Source organism: Typopeltis vanoorti, chromosome 23 (assembly GCF_054136105.1).
Source record: "Typopeltis vanoorti isolate ZY-2024b chromosome 23, IOZ_Tvanoo_1.0, whole genome shotgun sequence".
NCBI lineage: Eukaryota > Metazoa > Arthropoda > Arachnida > Uropygi > Thelyphonidae > Typopeltis > Typopeltis vanoorti.
The window spans coordinates 16,067,574-16,090,436 of NC_143571.1; the positions used below are offsets into that span (position 1 = coordinate 16,067,574).

General features: G+C 36.2%; 1 protein-coding gene across 1 annotated transcript in view; it reads left to right on the forward strand.

The window, feature by feature from the left end:
- The window catches only part of LOC150093653 (glycerophosphocholine cholinephosphodiesterase ENPP6-like), a 63,484-nt gene extending 40,971 nt beyond the window's left edge, over window positions 1-22,513 (forward strand). Inside the window, exons 4-7 of the mRNA XM_090413101.1 lie at window positions 7,292-7,453; window positions 7,562-7,705; window positions 9,177-9,291; window positions 22,073-22,513. Coding sequence (XP_090269227.1) covers window positions 7,292-7,453; window positions 7,562-7,705; window positions 9,177-9,291; window positions 22,073-22,428 — 777 coding nt within the window. The 3' untranslated portion in view covers window positions 22,429-22,513. The remainder of the gene's footprint in view (window positions 1-7,291; window positions 7,454-7,561; window positions 7,706-9,176; window positions 9,292-22,072) is intronic.
- The last annotated feature ends 350 nt before the right edge of the window (window positions 22,514-22,863 follow it).

Below are 22,863 nucleotides of genomic sequence, written 5' to 3' on the forward strand. Positions count from 1 at the left end.
GACTTTTCTTGCAACACGAAAAACCTGATGACCTGCACCTCTGTGTCTTCGAATTTCTTCGAAACTACTAACATGTTTTCTTACATATCCTAAATGAAAAACAATAATTATTACGATTTCAGGAAACACAGGTGTTAAAGGGTTTTAAGATATGGTCTTCCTTGTGGTTTATATCAGATGCTTTAACATCATTTCTGTTCTAGGTGTTTATCAGAACTTTTCAGTTCCCTCCCCCCCCCCGTACAGCTTGTTACTTTCAACTGGTCCTTTCACCACATCATAGTGACTTCCTCTTCTGAGATATTGCAAAGACACATGTTGATATATCAAAAAGTCCTACATGCTGATTGATAGCGAGTTTACTGAATTCCTCATGTATACCTCCAACTCACTTACCATCAGTGTTCCCCCTCCCTCCCCACTGATCTCAAGTTCTGTAGGATGTTATTTTCACGAGGATGAAATACCTTTATGAAATGTTCATTTAACATCTCAACCATATCTGCCTCAGTGGATATCATTCACTGCAACCAGTATGCCCGCAAAAAAATCGCTTTCCGAACGAAGTCGGATAAATAGTAGTTTCCCGTATATAAGTGACCTGAAAGATATATCCCTCTCAAAACAAATCAAAACAAGTAAAAATTGTTTTTCGATCATTTGCGTTTCGATTAATTGCTGATCGGTGAATTGCTTTTTCGGGGAATTGCCTTTCGAGGAATTGCTTTTTCGATTAACCATTGTTAGATGAACTGATTTTTGATTAATTGTTTATTCGGTGAATTGCTTTTTCGATAAATTTCAATCGATGAATTGTCTTTCGGTTAACTCTTTTCGGTGAACTTTCCGGATACCCATTTGAACTCTACATATATTTTTAAACTACTTTCCCGAATATCTAAATCTAACCAAAAAGCAACTTGTGCGACAAAAATAATAGGAAACAAAATTCTAGAAATCGTTTCCATGAATTAAAATTTCGAACTAACATATCAGTTGTATTTATTTACACATAAATACAACTGACTTTACAGTCCCCACATGTTTTAACGAGAGCATTTGATGAGCTGTTAAATTCTCTGAGCATCTTGTAATGAAAAATCCACTCAATGAATTGGCTTAAGTAAATAATTCTAGGAGCCTCCGTAGCTTAGTTGATAAAACAAGCCCTTTGGTCGGAAAAAGCCCGGGTTCAATCCAGTTTTTCCTGGATATGACGTGAGGAACTTTTATCAGGGCTTTTCAATCAAGTGGTGAAGTCAATCCCTCCCAGAAGTTCGGGTTTTTCCTCCCTCAGAACTGGCCTGTAGTCTGTGTTTCGTTCCTATTCTGAGGAACGAAACACAGACTACAGACAACAAAATACATACCCTAACTGGATACAGCAGAGAAGTGACGTGCCGGCTCCATTAATTCGTTGTGATCCCTAATCAGGAGAATCTACCTGTCCTAAAGGACGGGCGAGTCGAAGAAGAAGAGAAAAATTCTAATTCAGTACATCACTCCAAATATTAAACACGGTTTATGGTATATTGCTACTTTTGTCAATATACTATTTACTACCTTATATACAATATACTAGTTACTACTTTTGTTATATATATACTGTATATATATATATATAAAACAAAAGTTATATATATATATATTTATATATATATATATATATATATATATATATATATATATATATATATATATATATTTATAAAACTAAATTTAACTGACTAGAACCCGAGAAAGTATGATAAAAACCTTTAATACATCACAACTAGTTTCATCGGTGCTCCGACTTCTTCAGGTGAGAAATAAAAACATAAGATATAAAATAACACGGTAAAAAATGAACTTTACAGCTTAATAAAAAGCAGAATAATGACAGTCATATTTGAATAGGTGACCGCGTGCTACCGTTGGCATGAGTAGAGTGTGTGCGACAGCTAATTTTTGAGTACTGGATTACTGCGCTATTGGAATCAGGTAGATTGTAGCTAAGATTATTGTTTAAATGTGAAGGGTCCAGAACTATTTCTTTTGATTCGATAATTCTTCTTTCGAATTCATCCTTGCAAATATATAAATTAGTAGTGCGTTCCCAATCAACTTGATGTGGCTGTTCTTCAAGGTTAGAGTTTGCCGAGAAAAGGACATGACTGGAAAGGGCGCTCGCTCGTGCTCTACTGTAGGAGATGTCACGTCTATGTTCCTCAAGACGAAGTGAAACAGATTTGTCTGTCTGGCCAAAATAAGGTCGACCACAGTTGCACAAAACTTTATAAACACCAGGAAAATGCAGATGGTTGTGTTTTGGTTTTGGTCGACTCAGAAAAGAACGAAGTTTTGGCAGCGTAGTATAGTCGGTGTTTATGTTGAATTTTTTCAGAATCTTAGCTAGTTTTGGGGTAAGAGTGCTGATAAAAGGTAACTGTATATGAGTGATAGGGTTGGAGTCATCTTCTTGTCGAGGATGTTGGCGTGGTCTCAAACGTTTAGTGATGTTACGAGACGAATATCCATTATTTAAGAAGGTGTTTTTCAGGAAGTTAAGCTCTGTTTGAAGGTCTTCTTCTGTGGAAATGAGACATCTTGCTCGATGGGCGAGGGTGGAGATGATGCCCAGTTTCTGAGGTGGGAAGTGATGAGAAGAACTATGTAAATATCTATCAGTGTGGGTGGTTTTTCGAAAAATTGAAAATTTAAGACAGTCAGGAAATCTACTGATCTTTAGATCCAAGAACGGGAGAACGCCGTTAATCTCTAGTTCAGATGTGAATTTAATGTTTTGATGTTGGTTATTTAAATGGTTTAGGAAGTTTTGCAGTTCCTCTAAACTATGTCCCCAAATAAGGAAGACGTCATCAATGTAACGTAACCACAGGTTAGGTTTCAAAGTAGCTGAGGAAATAGCTTTCTCTTCAAAATCTTCTAGAAAAAAGTTAGCTAAGACTGGAGATAGAGGGCTGCCCATAGCTAAACCGCTAGTTTGTTTGTATATTTTCTCTTCGTAGCAGAAATAGCCGTAATTGATGCAGTGAGTTAGAAGAGCGAACACTTTTTTAGAAACCTTGTCCTTAAGAAGACTCAGAACTTCATCTGTAGGAACATTCGTAAACAGAGATACGATATCAAAACTCACCATTCTGTCCGAGTCTAAAAGATTCACATTTTTTATTTTTGAGACGAAATCTTCAGAGTTTTGATGAAGGAAGAAGAATTGCCAACTAAATGTTTTAAAGAAGCTGCAAGATATTTAGACAGATTGTACGTAGGTGAGTCAATCCCTTCCACAATAGGTCTTAAAGGGGTCTTAAAAATTCAACATAAAGACCGACTATACTACGCTGCCAAAACTTCGTTCTTTTCTGAGTCGACCAAAACCAAAACAACCATCTGCATTTTCCTGGTGTTTATAAAGTTTTGTGCAACTGTGGTCGACCTTATTTTGGCCAGACAGACAAATCTGTTTCACTTCGTCTTGAGGAACATAGACGTGACATCTCCTACAGTAGAGCACGAGCGAGCGCCCTTTCCAGTCATGTCCTTTTCTCGGCAAACCTTGAAGAACTCTCTAACCTTGAAGAACAGCCACATCAAGTTGATTGGGAACGCACTACTAATTTATATATTTGCAAGGATGAATTCGAAAGAAGAATTATCGAATCAAAAGAAATAGTTCTGGACCCTTCACATTCAAACAATAATCTTAGCTACAATCTACCTGATTCCCATAGCGCAGTAATCCAGTACTCAAAAATTAGCTGTCGCACACATTCTACTCATGCCAACGGTAGCACGCGGTCACCTATTCAAATATGACTGTTATTATTCTGCTTTTTATTAAGCTGTAAAGTTCATTTTTTACCGTGTTATTTTATATCTTATGTTTTTATTTCTCACCTGAAGAAGTCGGAGCACCGATGAAACTAGTTGTGATGTATTAAAGGTTTTTGTCATACTTTCTCGGGTTCTAGTCAGTTAAATTTAGTTTTATAAATGTATACATCCCGAGTAAATCCTAATTTCAACAATATATATATATATATATATATATATATATATATATATATATATATATATATATATATATATATATATATTCATTTTTTAAATTAACTGACTTAAACCCGAGAATTATAACACAATGACATTTATTTGAAAATGTCATTGTGTTATAATTCTCGGGTTTAAGTCAGTTAATTTAAAAAATGAACATATCCCAACCCCGAGTTAATAGTACGTTTTATATATATATATATATATATATATATATATATATATAACTTTATAAAGCCAATAAAGCTGCAAGGGCTATGCCTACTGAAACTATTGGACAAACGAATCAACTTATATACTCAATAGCCTACGCCATAATTAATCTTATAGCTTGGATTAGGCTATAAGATTAGTGAACCCCGATTAGTGAACCGTTCCGTTTTAGGAACCAAAACGGAAGCATCGACTGAGAATAAAATTCTTAAACTCAGAGCAGACGTGAGCAATTTGAAGAATCTTAAGAAAAAGAAGCTGAAAAACACGAAAATCCAAAATAACCACATGAAGATATATGATATTGGAACACGACCTTAACTAGATTTTTAAATAAAACTGCTCATGGTTATCAAACTTCTCAAAAAAGTGCAAAGATATCTCGCCTTTTATACATGGACAATCTGAAGTTTTACGCAAAATCAGAGAATGAACCCGGATCATTGCTTAATACTGTGCACATATTCAGTCAATATATATAAATGGATTTTGTCGTAGACAATTGCGCAATTGTTGGAATAACAAGAGAAAGTTTGAAGATCTGAACGAAATCGAGCTGCTCAATGGTGAAAAAATCAAGGCAATAAAATTCGAAGATAGCTACAAATATTTGGAAATTTTAGAAGCATCAGAGATTCTGCACAATAAGTCAAAGAAAAAACTAGAGTAGAATACATAAGGCGACTAAGGAAACTCCTTAAGTCAATACTTAATGCTGTAAATTTGATAAAAGCAATTAACACCTGGGCCATACTTGTTCTGAGATATTCAGCAGGCATTGTTGAATGGACCCAACTAGAGGTGGAGGATTTAGACCGAAAAACTCGAAAATTAATGACAATGCACCATGCTCTCAATCGTCGCAGTGACATCGATAGGCTCCATCTCTCACGCAAAAAAAGGAGGTAGAGGATTGTTACAAGTGAAGCAAGTTATTGAAGAAGAAAAACGAAATTTGAATGATTATCTGCAGCAATCACCGGAAAATTTTCTAATTGAGGTAAGGAAAGAGGGTTTATTTAAACCCGTGGAGACAAAATTGGAATACAAAACTAACCAAGTAAAAGTGAGAACTGAAAGATGGAAAAATAAGGCATTGCATGGAAAATACCTTCACAGCACAGAAGACAGTGCTGACAGCAACTTGACCTGGCAATGGTTGAGAAATGGAGGACTAAAGAAAGAAACAGTATCGGTAATTTTTGCAGCATAAGAACAGGCCATTAAAACCAATGTTATTAAGGCAAAAATACAAAAAATTCAAGAAGAGTAAATGCAGATTGTGCAAAGAAAAGGAAGAAACGGTAGAGCACATTATAACTGGGTGAAGCAAAATCGCACAAATTGAGTACTGTAAAAGGCATGATAACGTCAACTAACGCCTATTTGTTCCCGTATAGAGAATAGGTGGGACCGTTTACCCTATCTAACTTTTTTTTTTTTTCAGCACTGTCTTCTGTGCTGTGAAGGTATTTTCCATGCAATGCCTTATTTTTCCATCTTTCAGTTCTCACTTTTACTTGATTGGTTTTGTATTCCAATTTTGTCTCCACGGGTTTAAATAAACCCGTGGTAGCCAATCAGAGAGATAGCTGGCCCAAGGCTATCACTTATTCATCGGTACGCAGTGAAGAAGGCGGCAAGCTAGTGCCGACACCTCGTAGTCCCTAACCCTAACAATATTTTTAATGTCTGAAAATAGTGTAAGTTCGCCGGTCGATTTTGTTGAGTTTACGGGACGAAAAACCCGAGTGTCCGGGAGAAAAAACCCGTTAGCCTGTGCCAGAGATCGACTAACTCGAGAACCGGTCGAAAAAAGGCTTAGAAAAATTTCGTCTAGTCGGCGACGAGATTTGAACCACCAAATCCTTTCTTCGTGCGGTCAAGCGCCATAGAATGCAAACTCCACTTTACTGAGCTACACAGGCTGTAGCTAAGATAATTCAATGGCATTTATGTAAAAAGCACGGGTTTAAAGTATCTAAAGACTAGACTATTGGAAGCACAAAGTTGACCAAAAGGTGATTGAGAATGAAAAAGCTAAAATACTCTGGGATTTCAAAATCCAGACTGACAAAAGCTTGGAATGTAATACACTCGATATAACAGTGGTTGAAAAAGGTGAAAAAAAAGGGAGTTCGGTTTATCGAAATATCAGTACCAGGAGATAGTCAGATTGATGACAAAGAAACTGAAAAAATTACAAGGTATCGCGAGTTGCAAGTCGAATTTGAACGAATCTAGCAAAAGAAAACGAAAGTCGTTCCCATAATCATAGGTGCTTTAGGCTCCATCTCTAAAACATTGAAAAACATCTAGAGGCACTCGAGTTAGATGGATTGGGCAGCTGCAAAAGGCAGCTTTGTTCGGCACAGCATTAATATTCGAAAAGTCCACAACTAATAGGCCCTTGGGTAGGACTCGAATTAGTACCCAGCCTTTTACTTAAGACCGAGGAAGCAAATCAAGCATCATCATCATCATCATACGTATCAAGGATTTAGGCCTAGCATGGCCTGTTCCGGCCTTAGAAGTCATCGTTGAATCGTTTAAGAGGACGTCCTGGTTTTCTTTCTCCTAATGGCTTGTACTTTAAGGCTTGTTTTGGTAATATTTCTGTTTTCATTCAGTAATTTTTTTCTCCCCGGCAAAAAAAAAAAAAAAAAATCCCCCTCCTTGCGATTCACTTTCGTGCAAACCGCACTCTAATATACCAATTTTTCCAATTTTTATGAATTATTAAAATATCTAGAAACTTATGGAACACCCTGTGAAGGTGAAAGACAATCATGAACATCCATGCACTAGGTGGGATTCGAACCACAGCCTTTTGGCAGCGAGGAAGCCAATAAATAGGTATTCTTACAATGACATAAAATATAAAGATGCATGAAAACACAATTTAACAATTACAAGTATTAAAAAAATAGAAGGGGTCTAATATCATATTATTTACTTTCAAATTATGAATTCCTTAAGAATATTTATTTTGAAAGTTTTCCATAGATTTAAATTTATTTTCTAGGTGAATATCGTTGTTGTTTCTGATCATGGGATGACAGAGGTTTCTGCTGAAACTTTGCAAATCATTAAAATAGAAAAATATCTTAATCTGGGTGACATTCACTTGATGCTTGATAGAGGACCAATCTCTATGATTCTTCCAAAGGACGGCAAAGAAGAAAAGGTAAGAATATATACATTAAGTTAAAAGAAATCATATTAAGAAATTCATGAGTTAAACGTAATTTAAAAAAAAAAAAGTCTACAATAAGGGTTTTATTTTTATTTTCAGGTATACAGCGACCTAAAACAAGCAAATATAAAGGGCCTACATATTTATCGAAAAAGTGAGATACCCGAGCGTTACCATATTAAAAATCATCATCTGGTTCCTCCGCTACTTCTGGTAGCTGATCAAGGTTACTTCATTCAGGCCGTACGTATGCTCTTGAATTCATTATTAAAGCCATAATGATGCTAAAGAGATTATGGGTAGATGAGGGCAACAGAAAATTAAGGGTTCGGACTGGATTTTCATTAGAAAAATTTAAAAAGCCTACGAGAAAAATAAGGAACACAAAACTGATAAATGGAAAATATCACTCATAAAATAAAAATTGCACGATATCTATATTTCAGAATAATAATAATTATTATTAAGTAGATTTTATCACATATACTTTTCTTATATTATTTTAAACATGTTTTATTCTTGCTCTTTGTACATCAAGATTATTTGCATTTGTTTAATACTCTCTCTCTCTCTCTCTCAATAATTCATTCATTACGGCACTGATGACCACAATTTATATATATATATATATATATATATATATATATATATATATATATATATATATATATATATATGAATGTCAGCAAAAAATTTTAAAATTTACAAAATGTTACTTCAAAGTAAGGAAAATAACAAGTGAATGTTTTCGTCAGTAATATAAATTAGTGCAGACAATAATAAAAAAAAAAAAAGTTTTTTAGGTGTTCATTTGTAATTTGCATTTTCTTTCATGTAATTAAAATAATGCCTCCAAAAAGGAAACAAAAAAAAATACGCCGTATAAATTTTTACACGAAATATTGCAAAATCTCTGTCAAATTAGAGCCATGTGGATAAAAAATTAAGAAGAGAGGTCGATTCGTTTTTAAGAGAATATTTTTTTAATAGAAGAATCACCTGGTGAGCGAAAGCTGTTCCTAAAAATAGAAGTAGATGGGAGGGAAAGACATGAGTTAGCCGGAGACATCTCATACGAAGGGGGGTGGGGTCCTCCCGAAAACTCGAATTTTTCATCCCTTGGAACAAACATATAAACCGACCATAAGAACACACATGCAACTTTCGGATATAGCAGATAATGCAGAGAGCATTAACCGTCCTATCATAAGCTGTAATTAGGTTTCCAAAAAGCCAAGTAACTAAGTAACTTGCCGCGACAGGCCATTGAGCCTAACACAAAAGGGAAAATCGGATCGGATGGAAGAATGAAGTGAATAAGAGCTAGTTCCGTGAATGTTTGTGTAAATGGAGTGCTAACAGATGATCAGATGTTTGTACTGTTATAGACTTGTAGAAAAGCAGAAGAGTTATGGGTGCTCTTCTTGCACAAAGACCAAATATTTCCATAAAATATCTTGCGTGTTGTGTCTGTCAGTTACAGGAACTGGAAATGCTGGTCTGTTAACTCGAAGAGATCATTTTGGTGAGAAACTGTCAACTCCTGAGACCAACCAACATATTTGATATGTGGTGAAAAAAAAATGCAGTATTGATATATTTTAAAATCTCGTTAAATTCAGCTAATGTTTGAACGCTCTAAAAGAACTCTGATTTTAACACCTCACCGGCTACTTTATTGTATTCAGTTCTTTACATTCTGCATTTCTTTCAGCTTTCAGAACCTTCTAAGATGAAACCATTTGGTGAGCGTATATTCAAAGGATACCATGGCTATGATCCTTATGCAGTAGAAGATATGAGAACCATCTTTTATGCTCGAGGTCCTTGTAAGTACGCTTATTACACCTGATTATAGATATCGTTACCATAAAATTTCATCGCTGTTTGGAATCAATTTTGAATCTAAAAGCGGAGTTGCTAAAACGTATAGAATTATTGGAAAGCGAAGCCAGTTTTTTTATATACAGGGTGTTCGGGATAAATTTGACAGTTTCGTAAGGAAAAAGAAAATCTTCTTTGTATCTATTAAATTTAATGAATTGACAAAAAAACATTACAGGCAGAGTTAATTACAATACTATCAACAAGATTTACTCAAAATAACCACCATTAGCATCGATCACAGCTTCAATTCTGCTTCGGAACCTCGAACAAGCTGATGCTACAGTCTCCCTGGGAAGGGCCGCAAAAACTGTTTTAATTTTATCCATTAACTGGACTTTTGTATTACTGGAAGTGCGATCGGTGTCTTTTTCAACTGCGCCCCATACAAAATAATCCATGGGGTTAAGGTCTGGGGAGTTTGGAGGCCAAACATTTGGACTGGTGAAGTCGTAGAAATTTTCAGACAACCATTTTTGACTTTTCCCAGAGGTGTGGCAAGGGGCCGAATCCTGCTGCCATACATACGGCCTACCATTGGCTACCCTTGTTATCCAGGGCTTGACTACAGTTAGCAACTCCACGCACAAAGCCCGAATTCCAATGCCAGGGTTCTTCAACACCTGTTCCTGCAGATTTGCGAGGAATTCTGCTGTACGAACGCAATCAGATCGTCTGCTAGGGATCTTTCTTCTTGCTACATTCTCGTAGTCACCATTGCAAGTCTCTAGTTCATGCCTGATTGTTTTTACTGTATTCAGGGAGCATTGGGCAGCAGTCGTAATATCCTTATTTTGATGGCGGGCGCGAATCATCATGATACAAGTTATTCTCTTCCATGATTCAGGTGGGTTCCAGCTATCCATCCTTTCTGACATCTTGTATATGAATGAAGAAGGGTCCAAACTTTTAAATGAAGAGAAGTGTGTGTTAATACATGTAACTTACGGAAAAATATAATTAATTATAAATATGTCAAATTTATCCCGAACACCCTGTATATACGTGGGCTGTTCAATAAATAATAAGACTAATTTTACTGTGGCGAAACCACTCATCACAATATTAATTTCTGTGGAATAAAGAAATGTTGCTGTATGTATTAACAAAAGAGGTTGATAGATAGCGTATACGGACTGATATGCCAGAGTGCCACGTGACTAAACGCAAGTGCTCATCGGCGCGCCTACGAGGTGCGACCAGTCTTCGAAACGGAAGCGTCCTTGGAACAGCGTTATGCGATTAAATTTTGTGTGCGTTTGCAAAAATCGGCATCGGACACTTTTAACATGATATGCGAAGCTTATCATGTTAAAATATCATAAAAGCTGCGGAGGCAGTTTTGAAAGAACTCTCAAAAAACGGACTCTCACATGCGTTTAAGAAGTGGACGCAACGTTGGGACAAATGCATCGCGTCTCACAGTAGTTACTTCGAAAAAGACCATGTAAATGATGACGATTAAAGGTAATATGTTTTCTGTATAAATATAGTCTTATTACTTATTGAACAGCCTACGTATATATTTCCGAGCCGAGTCTCTCTCTCTCTCTCTCTCTCTTTAAATCTAATAGACTGGCTATACACTATACAGTAATTCCGTATTTTGTATTCTTAACCTGTAACAACTTCCTGACAACACATGCTTTTAAAGCTATTCTACTCGGTCCGGTAGAAATAAATATGCAGATTCAAATGCCAGTGATCAGCTCCAGAGGCTTTTTCCTTTGGCTTTGAGACATTTATTCGTTAGAGGTGAAGATTATAAGATCATGTCACTAAAAAACACAAGTTTTTAATCCTTCAAATCCAATCAACCATTCACATGATGAAAGACCAACTATTCGCCACTGTTATTAACATATTCATGATGTGAAATAACTTTACATAGCTCCTGTGAACATATGAAGTGCGCAAATGTATATTAAATACTTAGATAATCTTAAATTATCTGACAATCTGTTCATTTTGAAAATTAATAAAAAAGTCGCTAGCAATGGGAAAGAGTTTCATTAACTGTGATGTGGCAAAATATTAAAATTGAAAATTGGGAAGTATAATATATTTATTACCGCTTCCCATCAATGGTGCCAGGAAGAAAAAAAAAGTAAAAGATTTTTTAAATAATTGGAAACGTAATGGAAATAATAAATAATGCAATCATGTTATATACTTGAACAAAAAGAACGTGCAATGAATTTGAACTTAGAAATCTGTAGTGAATAATGAATTATAATGAATTAATAATATTATGATTATAAAACTCCCAAATTTCTACTCTGCGTGTATGTTTTTCATTACTAGCACTAGATTCCAGTATATAAAGATGCGCAAAACTCCACGTGCAGATCAACAAATAGAATTTTTCAACAAATTTCACCCGGATGCCGAGTATAAATATGATGTCTCTATGCATTTCGAAACAAGTTAAATTTAAGCAATAAATCGGAAAAAATTGCAAAAAGTTTTAAAATCAAAGTCGAACACTACTCTATCAAGCTGTCTATTCAATGTAAAAAAAAAAAAAAAAAAAACAGAATTATCGGAGTTGGGGGGGGGGGATATATTTTGAAACAAGAACCGAACGAATCTATATAGACTGAATTGCAAATTCTGAAGAATATAATAATATAACTAAGAAAACGGAATATGCGATGAAGTTGCTTGCAACGACAGAAAAGTAGGAACTTTTTCTAATTATACACAAGAAATTAAAGAAGCAGTGGAGATAGAGAAGTAAAAAAATTTCAGTTGACTCATTTTAAAAGATTGTTCGAATCTTATTCAAGACACACACACACACACACACACACACTTAAAGAATGCAGGAGTAAATGTAAATTAATGAGAATCACAACACATAAGAATTCTGTAAGATATTTGAGATAATTATTTCGAAAATTTACTAAATAGTAAAACCAGTGATATGACAGAGACAAAATGGATATACTTGATAGATGCAGTTATGAGCGCATACTATTATGAAATATAAATAAATAAATAAATAATAATATAAATAATAAGATAACGCCTAAGGCCTCGCCTACTCCCTATAAGGGAGTATGCGAGGCTTTTAACCTTATCGAGGTTTTGGAGACTGAGTGGGCAGTTCAATCTCCACTTGTAGCCAATCAGAGATAACTGGCCCGTGACTATCACTAATTATAAGCCACCACCGATGAAGAGACCAGCAAGCAACTGCTGCCATTTCTTGGTACCTAACCCTATCAGAATATGTTACTGTCTGAATTAATGTGGGTTCTACGATCGATTTCTTGAGTTTACTTGATAAGAAAACCGAGTTTCCGGGAGGAAAAAACCCGCTTGTTTGTGCCAGAGGTCGACTAACTTGGGGGCCGGTCGAAAATAGGCTTAGAAAAAGTTCCTCTAGTTGGCAACTAGACGTGAACTGAAGAGTCTATCTTCGGGCGGCCTAGCATTATTATTAAGAAGGAGAGGTCAGATTTAGTTTTTATTATAGTTAGTGCTGCTTTTATTGTATCAGTCTGTAAACGGAGTAAAACTGAATTTCAAAGATATATATAGGAATTTATCTGCTTGAGTAATTCAGGAAATATTTAGGAGAGCCGAAAAAAAGTTAATAAAAATGATAGAAATGTTATCCCAAACATATCCGTTATTCTAATCAATTACTTAACGGGCGCACGTAAATTGATTACTGTAACTTTGATAGTGATTGATAGATGACTTCAGATTGTTACAAGATGCAAGAATCCATGAGAGATAATCAGATAGGAAGTAGCCACCATCTAGTGTTGAGCAGGATAAAAAGATGTACCAAATGGGGAAAAAATGTGCACTAAGCCTGTAAAAAGTATTCAAGATGAAAAACTTTTGTATTATGAAGAACTGTCGACTCATATATACAAATATTATTATGTTGATTAACAGTGACTCAGCCAGGGAAGCATGTGGTTATATTAGGCAAATATAGAAAAGTAAGAACTTTAAGAACTTCACAGTGAATACTAGATGTGAAAGAAGTAGTTCACGAAAAGAATAAAACATGTAAAAAGTTCATAGTAATGTAGTTAAACAAAGTCGTGTGAAGATTTTAGGAATAATCCTTCAAACACTTCCAAAACCTCCTAAACACCACCTTCAAACACCTTCCACCCTGTGGCCAAGCCAGAGGGTGAGAAGCCACGTGGAAGGTCAAGGACTCGCTGGATAGATTATATCCAAAACCTTGGGTGGACATGTTTGGGAGTCCCACCAGAACACCTGAGCTTGGTGGCGGAAGATCGTAACCATTGGAAGTTCCTCTTGCAGCTGCTGTCCCCACAACCCAATTAGGAAATGTTGGCCTTGAAGATGTATGTATGTATGTATTACCTTTATTACCTTGATGGACCTGTGTTTCACTCAGGATTGCTCCATGAGTGCAGGTCACAAAGATGCATCCAACGATCTCGATCTTGAACCTCTCTCTTCTATGTTATACCCATAGATTTCACTAGTAGATCTTCCCATCTTGTAGGTGGTCTTCCTGGTTTTCTCTTTATTCTTGGTTGCCAGTTGAGTATTCCATATGTCTCTGTTATCCCTGAGTCTGGCTATGTGACCTGCCCATCTCATCTTGCTTTCATATAATGCAGTTACCACATCTGATCTCTTTCTTAGTTCCGTATTTCTAACATGTTCCATTCTGCTGATGTTACAAATCCTGCGTTCTATTGCACGCTGAGTTATTCTGAAAGTCTCTTCTTCCTTTCTTGTCGTGTTCCATGTTTCTGATCCATATGTGAGTGATGGTAGGATATCACTATTAAATAGTTTTGCCTTCGGAGAGATGTCAAGATTTGGATCAGTAAGTGTTTCTTTTAGTCTGTTGAATGATAGTCATGCAGCTTTCTTTCTTTCTTTTTTGCTAGTTCTTCAGATAAATCATTATTCATTTTTATTGTTTGTCCTAAGTACTTGTATGAGTCAACTTGTTCTATAGGGATGTTATCAATACATAGGTGACTGTCACTTGTGTAGATGTTTTTGATCCATTTTTTTTTCTAGATTCATTTCTAAGCCTATCTTACTGCTGTTTGTGTATACTTTTTCATCCATTTCTTCTAGGTCTTTTGGGTTGTGGGATATCAGTACTAGATCATCGGCAAACATAAGAATTTGTAGCTTTTCACCATCTATGCTTATTCCTCCGTTTAGGTCTATTTTTTTCAGATTGTATTCTAAAGTGCTGGTAAATAGATTTGGAGAGATCACATCGCCTTGGCGGACCCCTCTCTTTATATCTATATTTATAGGTTGATCAAATAGGGTTATTTGTGTGGACTGACTTTTGTTAATTTCTTTTATCATGCGGATATAAGTAGTATCCACATTTATTTCCAGTAAGGCACTGATGACTGCATTGTGTTCTATGGTATCAAATGCTTTTTTTAAAATCAATAAAGAGGAAACATAGAGGGATTCGGTATTCTCTGCATTTTTCTGTTAGTTGTGAAATGACCTGGATATGATCTATTGTGGAGAAGCCTCTTCTGAATCCTGCCTGCTCTCTGCTGGAGTTGTCTTCTAGAGTGTTTTGGATTCTGTTCAGTATTACTCTGTTCATGATCTTATATATGTGAGAGAGTAGACAGATTGGACGATAAAGTTTTATATCTTCCTTGTTCCCTTTTTTGAATAGAAGTATGTTTTTGAGGTTTTCCATTCCTCTGGAATCTTTCTTTCTTTGAAGTACCACGTGAATCTGGCAGCTAAGGATTTGAAAATAATTGGTCCACCTTGTTGGATTTCTTCAGCCTTAACATGATCAAGTCCTGAGGCTTTTCCTTGACTCATTTTCTTAAGGGCATGTTTTATTTCTTCTGGAAGTACATCTGGTATATTGCTTGGTTTTGGAATGATAGGTTCTGAAACCTGGCACTTAGTTGCATAGAGATCATTATAAAAATTCTGCACAATTTCTTCTATCCTTTTTTATTAGTATGGTTTTCTCCATTTTGATCCTGTAAAGCAGATGGAATTGACTGTTTAAAATTTAAGTTTTTCTCTATTTTTTTCAGGCTAGTTTTTGCCTGCACTGCTTCTCTTAATTTTTGTAAAGCTTTGTCGTCTTCTGAAATTCTTTCCTTAGTAATTTACAGATAATTTTGTATTCTAGAAATTTTCTTCAGATTTCTTCAGTTCTTTTCTCTTTTTCAGTAGTTCTAGAGTTTGAGGTGAGAGTCGTTCTCTTTTTTTTTTTTCGTTTCACAGGAATTTCGGATTTTTTTCTTGGACTCGTTGAATTTATTAATAAAGTCGATGTAGTCATCATTTATGTAACAGTTTTTAATAGTCCATTCGGTCTCTTCTATGTACTTCCTGATGGTAGTCTATTTGTTTGGGTTGTCTTTTATGGTTTGATGTTGCCCTGATATGTTGTTCTTTTTTGTGGTCTATTCTTATAATGGCTCTGAGGAGTCTGTGGTCAGAATCTATGTTGAAGTATGTTTCGCCTATTGTATCACATTTTGTACCAGTCTTTTACAGTCTGTTAAAATGTAGTCAATTTCATTTTTTGTGTCTCCATTCGGTGATTACCAAGTCCATCTTCTTCCTAGGCGTTTGTTGAAAGAAGTGTTCATGATTAAGAGTTGTTCAGCTGCAGCAAATTCAGCTAATCACTCTCCTCTTCTATTTCTCTCTCCTAGGCCATGTGGTCCTATAAACTTTTCATCTTCTTTTCCACGTCCTATTTTGGCATTAAAGTCACCACCAACGAATGTGTATGTTGACTTATAATTTAATGCCTGTTCAAGATTCATGTAAAAATTTCTATTTCTTGATTATCAGTTACAGATGTTGGAGCATAGCAGGATATTAATTGTATTGTTATATTGTTCTCTATTCCAATTACGAGTACACCTATTCTTTCAGATATGATGTTACAAGAAAGGACCGACTTGGTGAGCTTAGATTTAACAATGAAACCCACTCCGCCTTGTTTGACATTGTTTGAGGATGCTCCGAGGAGTATCTGAGCCATTATACCATCTTGCTGTCAGTTCTTTCAATCTTTTTGTTTCATTCACTATCAGGATATCCAAGTTGATATTAGTTAGTTCTTTGATTAATAAATCTATTCTGTAGTCTCTTGCCAAAGTTCGAGTATTGAGGGTACCGATTGCCATTTTCATAGATTTATGTATACACTTCAAAAATATCATACATAGAAAAGATCGTTCCTTAGTAGCCTCAAAAACATTTTGAGGCTACTAAGGAACCTTAGGAATGGAATAAAAAACGCTACAAAATATCAAAGATCATAAAGGTGATACAAAAATTGAAGAGAATGATATTCCCGTCTAATTGGTTTGAAAGAGTATTAGAGACAATAAACGAAAAGACAGCAATAAATGGATACCTAGGAAGATGCAGTCAGTGGTTTGAGGATGAGTCAAAATGATGTAAGCAGTTTCGAAAATGTCTACGAAGGAACTTTTTTTTTATGGGGAACCCATCCACGAGAAGTCGGTCAATCTATAGTACCCTAGTACTGTGGATGGGCAAGAAGGAATGAACGATGAGAAGGAGTTTGTTCTGTAAACTTGGAGATGCACTGTGTGTGTGTGTGTGTGTGTGTGTGTGTGTGTGTGTGTGTGTGTGTGTGTGTGTGTGTGTGTGTGTGTGTGTGTGTGTGTGTGTGTGTGTGTGTGTGTGTGTGTGTGTGTGTGTGTGTGTGTGTGTGTGTGTGTGTGTGTGTGTGTGTGTGTGTGTGTGTGTGTGTGTGTGTGTGTGTGTGTGTGTGTGTGTGTGTGTGTGTGTGTGTGTGTGTGTGTGTGTGTGTGTGTGTGTGTGTGTGTGTGTGTGTGTGTGTGTGTGTGTGTGTGTGTGTGTGTGTGTGTGTGTGTGTGTGTGTGTGTGTGTGTGTGTGTGTGTGTGTGTGTGTGTGTGTGTGTGTGTGTGTGTGTGTGTGTGTGTGTGTGTGTGTGTGTGTGTGTGTGTGTGTGTGTGTGTGTGTGTGTGTGTGTGTGTGTGTGTGTGTGTGTGTGTGTGTGTGTGTGTGTGTGTGTGTGTGTGTGTGTGTGTGTGTGTGTGTGTGTGTGTGTGTGTGTGTGTGTGTGTGTGTGTGTGTGTGTGTGTGTGTGTGTGTGTGTGTGTGTGTGTGTGTGTGTGTGTGTGTGTGTGTGTGTGTGTGTGTGTGTGTGTGTGTGTGTGTGTGTGTGTGTGTGTGTGTGTGTGTGTGTGTGTGTGTGTGTGTGTGTGTGTGTGTGTGTGTGTGTGTGTGTGTGTGTGTGTGTGTGTGTGTGTGTGTGTGTGTGTGTGTGTGTGTGTGTGTGTGTGTGTGTGTGTGTGTGTGTGTGTGTGTGTGTGTGTGTGTGTGTGTGTGTGTGTGTGTGTGTGTGTGTGTGTGTGTGTGTGTGTGTGTGTGTGTGTGTGTGTGTGTGTGTGTGTGTGTGTGTGTGTGTGTGTGTGTGTGTGTGTGTGTGTGTGTGTGTGTGTGTGTGTGTGTGTGTGTGTGTGTGTGTGTGTGTGTGTGTGTGTGTGTGTGTGTGTGTGTGTGTGTGTGTGTGTGTGTGTGTGTGTGTGTGTGTGTGTGTGTGTGTGTGTGTGTGTGTGTGTGTGTGTGTGTGTGTGTGTGTGTGTGTGTGTGTGTGTGTGTGTGTGTGTGTGTGTGTGTGTGTGTGTGTGTGTGTGTGTGTGTGTGTGTGTGTGTGTGTGTGTGTGTGTGTGTGTGTGTGTGTGTGTGTGTGTGTGTGTGTGTGTGTGTGTGTGTGTGTGTGTGTGTGTGTGTGTGTGTGTGTGTGTGTGTGTGTGTGTGTGTGTGTGTGTGTGTGTGTGTGTGTGTGTGTGTGTGTGTGTGTGTGTGTGTGTGTGTGTGTGTGTGTGTGTGTGTGTGTGTGTGTGTGTGTGTGTGTGTGTGTGTGTGTGTGTGTGTGTGTGTGTGTGTGTGTGTGTGTGTGTGTGTGTGTGTGTGTGTGTGTGTGTGTGTGTGTGTGTGTGTGTGTGTGTGTGTGTGTGTTGATTCGTTGCTGCACGCTTTTGAGCGTATTTGGCAGATAATGAACAGTTGGAAGTATTTGTAGAAGATGCATGCTGCGGAAACTGAGCGCCTGTGTGAAAGTGAGTTAAGGGCATTTAGCAGCATGAAAATGTAAACTGCATAATTTGAAATAGTAACTCAAAGAGTTTTCAATTCCAATCTATCCATGTGCACTAGATTTTATTCTGCCCAGGCGCATGAATCAATTTCCGTCGGTTATTGCCAGAGCATGCGCAAAGTACTGTGCTGCTGATTTAGTGCAGAGAAAGATGGCGATGAGCAAAATGCTTTATTTGTGTCTTGGAGTTTCGTTCCACAAATTTTGTTTTCTCTCTTCCGCAAGCATTTGGAAAGATGTATAAAAATAATCTTTCAACGGTAACTTCCATTTGAAATTGGTATTACAAATTGCAGAAGCCCAATTATATCTGTGAAGGGAAGAATATCTACCTACTACGGATGAGTGAGGAAACAATTGACTGTGTATTCGACATTTATATAAGCTATCGAAATGAAGTATTTCTAGAAGTTTTTCAAGAACATGAGGGGGGGGGATCTTTTTGTCAATAGTATGTTTCAGTGACGAAGTTGCATTCCTTATGTCAAGAAAAGTGAACAGACAGGCTTTTGAAAATTCCACAATCACACTGGTAAGCATTCGAAGAACAATGTAAACGTTTACATTTTATAAGCGAAATGAATATTAGATCCAACATTATTTCAAAGCCGAGTGTAGAATGTAGAAAGTTTCGTAAGTTGACCAGACAGCTTGCGGGAATACATTCCTCGGCATCCCCGAGTTGCTTTAGTATGGACTACTTAAAAGAACACGACCGCTTCCCAAGCGCCATATGTTCGCCTTTTATTAGTTCATCTTGATAAGGTTCCACTGGTCTGACAGCTGTTTCGAACTGGTTGGTTCTCTTCAGAGACAGGCAGAAACCTTATGAGAGCAAAAATTCTCGTTCAGTACTAAGGAACTTGAAATGTCAGAGAAATGTTTTTTTCGTAAGCGAACTCTCGGTCGGTGCGTAAAAGTAATTACTCAAAAAAAAAAAAAAAAAAAAAAAAAAAGAGCCAAAAGGCTTCATGTAAAATGTAAAATTACACAAGCGAAGTTTTATTTGAGAGTTTACATTTTAGATGCCCTGACATGTGACAAAGTCTCATTCTCTTTTCTTGAAAAATCAATAACCGAAAGTGTGTACTGTAACTGGAGCCATGGTTACTGCTGCAGTTTTTTGAAGACAAACCTAATGCTGTCCTCCAAGAAGATGGAGCACCTACGAGTATATATATCGATCATACTGTGATAATTTTGAATATCAAATTGCCTGGCTGATGGATTCGACGAATGGGACCTACACCGTTGGGATGTGCAGTCACCTGACCTAATTCCCTTTGACTTTTATTTAGTAAAGGACTCTGTGTATGTATCACCATTGCCACAAAAAGTGGATGATCTGTAGAACAACGTACAGGCCATTGTTGCAACTATCGAGTACCAGAAGTTATTACAGGAAATGCAGAATCATTTCGTTTCGTTGCGTGCAGAGCGATACATAATACCCATATATGATTAAAGAACTATTTGAATTGTAGTTCTGGACAGTGCAAGTTTCTTATTTTTTTTTTCCTCAAGAAATGTTTCTAATCTTTCATATTTTTTTTGGATTCACCATGTATATCAAATAAAAACACCAAAACCCTGAAATGTTAAAACCCAGATGAGATAAATAGCATTCGACTTGAAATGCTAAAATACGATTCTTTGCGTGAGCAACTTGTGTCATAGATAAATAATTTTAACATACATACACAAGAAATTCTTAATAATATTAAATGATATCAGAATACGGATATTTCGATTTGAAAATAATCGATCATCATCAGTGAATTAACAATGTTTTTCACTTTTGTGCTACCAGAACTGATAATAGGAAAGTCATTTTCAGCTACTGAGAAAGATCTATAAAACGTTTGGTAATCAAGTACCAAAATGAAGTACCAATACGACAAAAGAATTTTATTAGTAAATATATATTTTTTTAATCTTAGTTTGTAAAATTTCACATTTAAAAGTTGTTGGGTTTCAACACTTTAATGTCTAAAAACATCGGCTAAACATGGAGATAGATATGAGTCTAAAGCACTCCAACTACTTGGAACTCAACATGTTTACTGGTGTCTGAAAGAAAGAAGTGCCATTCTTGACATTAACATATTTAATATTTTTTATACCAACTTAATTCCTTGAATGTTAGAACGTGAATAAACAATTGAACACTTTACAAGTGTCTTATCCTTTGGTATAATGAACAGTATACTCTCATTCCTATCTTAATTTTCCATTTGAAAAATATTAAGATTTCGTATGTTATGTCAACTATTCAAAAAAAAAAAAAAAAAACTATTAAAATATGACCTATCGGTAAAGGGTGGGGGATGAAAGTTTGCGGACCTCTGAGTTACGTGCTTTATCCAAGTACGCCACGGCAAGGAATGTTTGAGACACACTGTTCTAAAGGTTTTCGAATCTGCTAAAAAAAATAAGAAAATTGCTGTAACAAATTAAATATGAATAAAAGCAATAATAATGATAACAACAACTGATAACAAAAAAAAATCAATAAAATATAAATATTGCTTTCTAGGTGGAGTAACAGAGCCACCGTAGCTCAGTCAGTATAGACAAAGCACTTTAGTCGGAAAGACCTGGGTTTGAATCCCGTCAGTGATCTGAAGAGCCTTTATCTGGTGTCTTTCGACGAAAGGTGAGTGAGATGGTTTCATATGGAGGTGGAAGATTTTTCTCTCGGAAACTCCCATTTTTCGCCCCTCTGAACAGGCAAACCATGGATTACAGTCATGAATACGTTCCAGCCGGTACCGAGTTTGGATAAAATTGAGGGGAATTCGGAAAAGTAATGGTGAACTACCCTGTAAAAAAATCTCACCAGGAACACCTTGTGGACAATGCCTGCAAAGTCATCTAGGGATCGGAAACGACTGGCGGGAAAAAACACCAACGCCATGTGGTAACAGAATGAGAAAGACGTTCCTTTGTTTTCCCCCTTTTTTTTTATTTATTTATTTTTGGAAAGACATAATTTTCAAAGGAAAAAGGAAATTAAATATCGAAAGAAATGTCAATTTAATAAGAGCCAATTAATTTAATAATTTTATAATGAACAAGACGAATCAAGCATAACATTATACAGCATGATATTAAACAGGGTTCAAACCAGTTTGATTGTACACATATCTCAGAGTTGGTTCAGAAATAAAGCAATAAACTGATAAACAGGGAATGTGCGTTGAAAAATTGGTGACAAATGGCATTAATAGTAATACCATTTTAAAAATAAGGAAATAATAAGAAGAAAGATAACCAGGGATGGTATCGTGATGCGGAAGGGGGGGGAGGTTGCTAAGAAATTAGTGATGAATTGAGAGTACAAGACATTATATATCGTTCATATGTTGTGGTGAAACAAAATTAAAATTGTTTATATAATTTTGCTAACAGAAACAAGGAGATTACGTTTCATGCTATAATAGGACCAGATATATTATTAGGTTGAATATTTACAAATATGGTTCGACAGTGTCAAATTCAAAGCGATTTCTTGACTATAATATCCTGAAATTTCATTATTTACTTAATTATTTTGTAAAAAATGATTGGTTAATATGTCCTTCTGTCTTTTCTATTACAGCTTTCAAAAAGAACTACACGTCTCCTCCACTGGAAATGGTAGATCATTACAACTTACTCTGCAAGTTACTGGACATGGAACCACAACCAAATAATGGGACTTGGGAAAGAGTCAAAGACATGTTAACTCCAGAAGCTCTGCAAGCAAAAACTCGAGAACAATCCACTTCTAGAGCAACATCTACAAAAGGAACAAGTCGTGACGGTTCAAAAAATAATAAACGTAATAAAAACATCTTTAGAAATAGATCAAATAAGGCAACCGGCGTTACAAATGCCTTTAATGTAATGTATGTAGCGACAGTTTTATTGTCTTACTTTCTCTATTATGGTGCATTCCATTCGAGAATGCAATAATTAAACATATTCATAATTAAACAATATCAACTTCAACTTACGCTAAATAACTTGTGATATCAGCAATATTATCAGGGTCAAGATTTTTAAGGCTGTGAAATGATGTAAAACATCATTTTAAACATTCCCACACACAAAAAAAGGAAAAATTATCGAGGTTCTGCTGTGTTTAGCGTAAATTAATTTCGTAGGTGGAACGGCTGTATGTTGTGTGTTTTGTACTTAATCACGTAAAATCAACAATTCTCATAAAACGTCGTCTCCGTTGCAATGTTTCTTCTGAATATCTTTCGATACCTTCGTGTCAATTTTCTAAAATAACTGGTAATTACTACTTATCTATACATTACGTATATTAGATTAATTTAGTTAGTAATAATAGGATTTGTTTCCTTGAAATCGCTATTTATATTTGCCTTTCATTTTTTTTTTTTA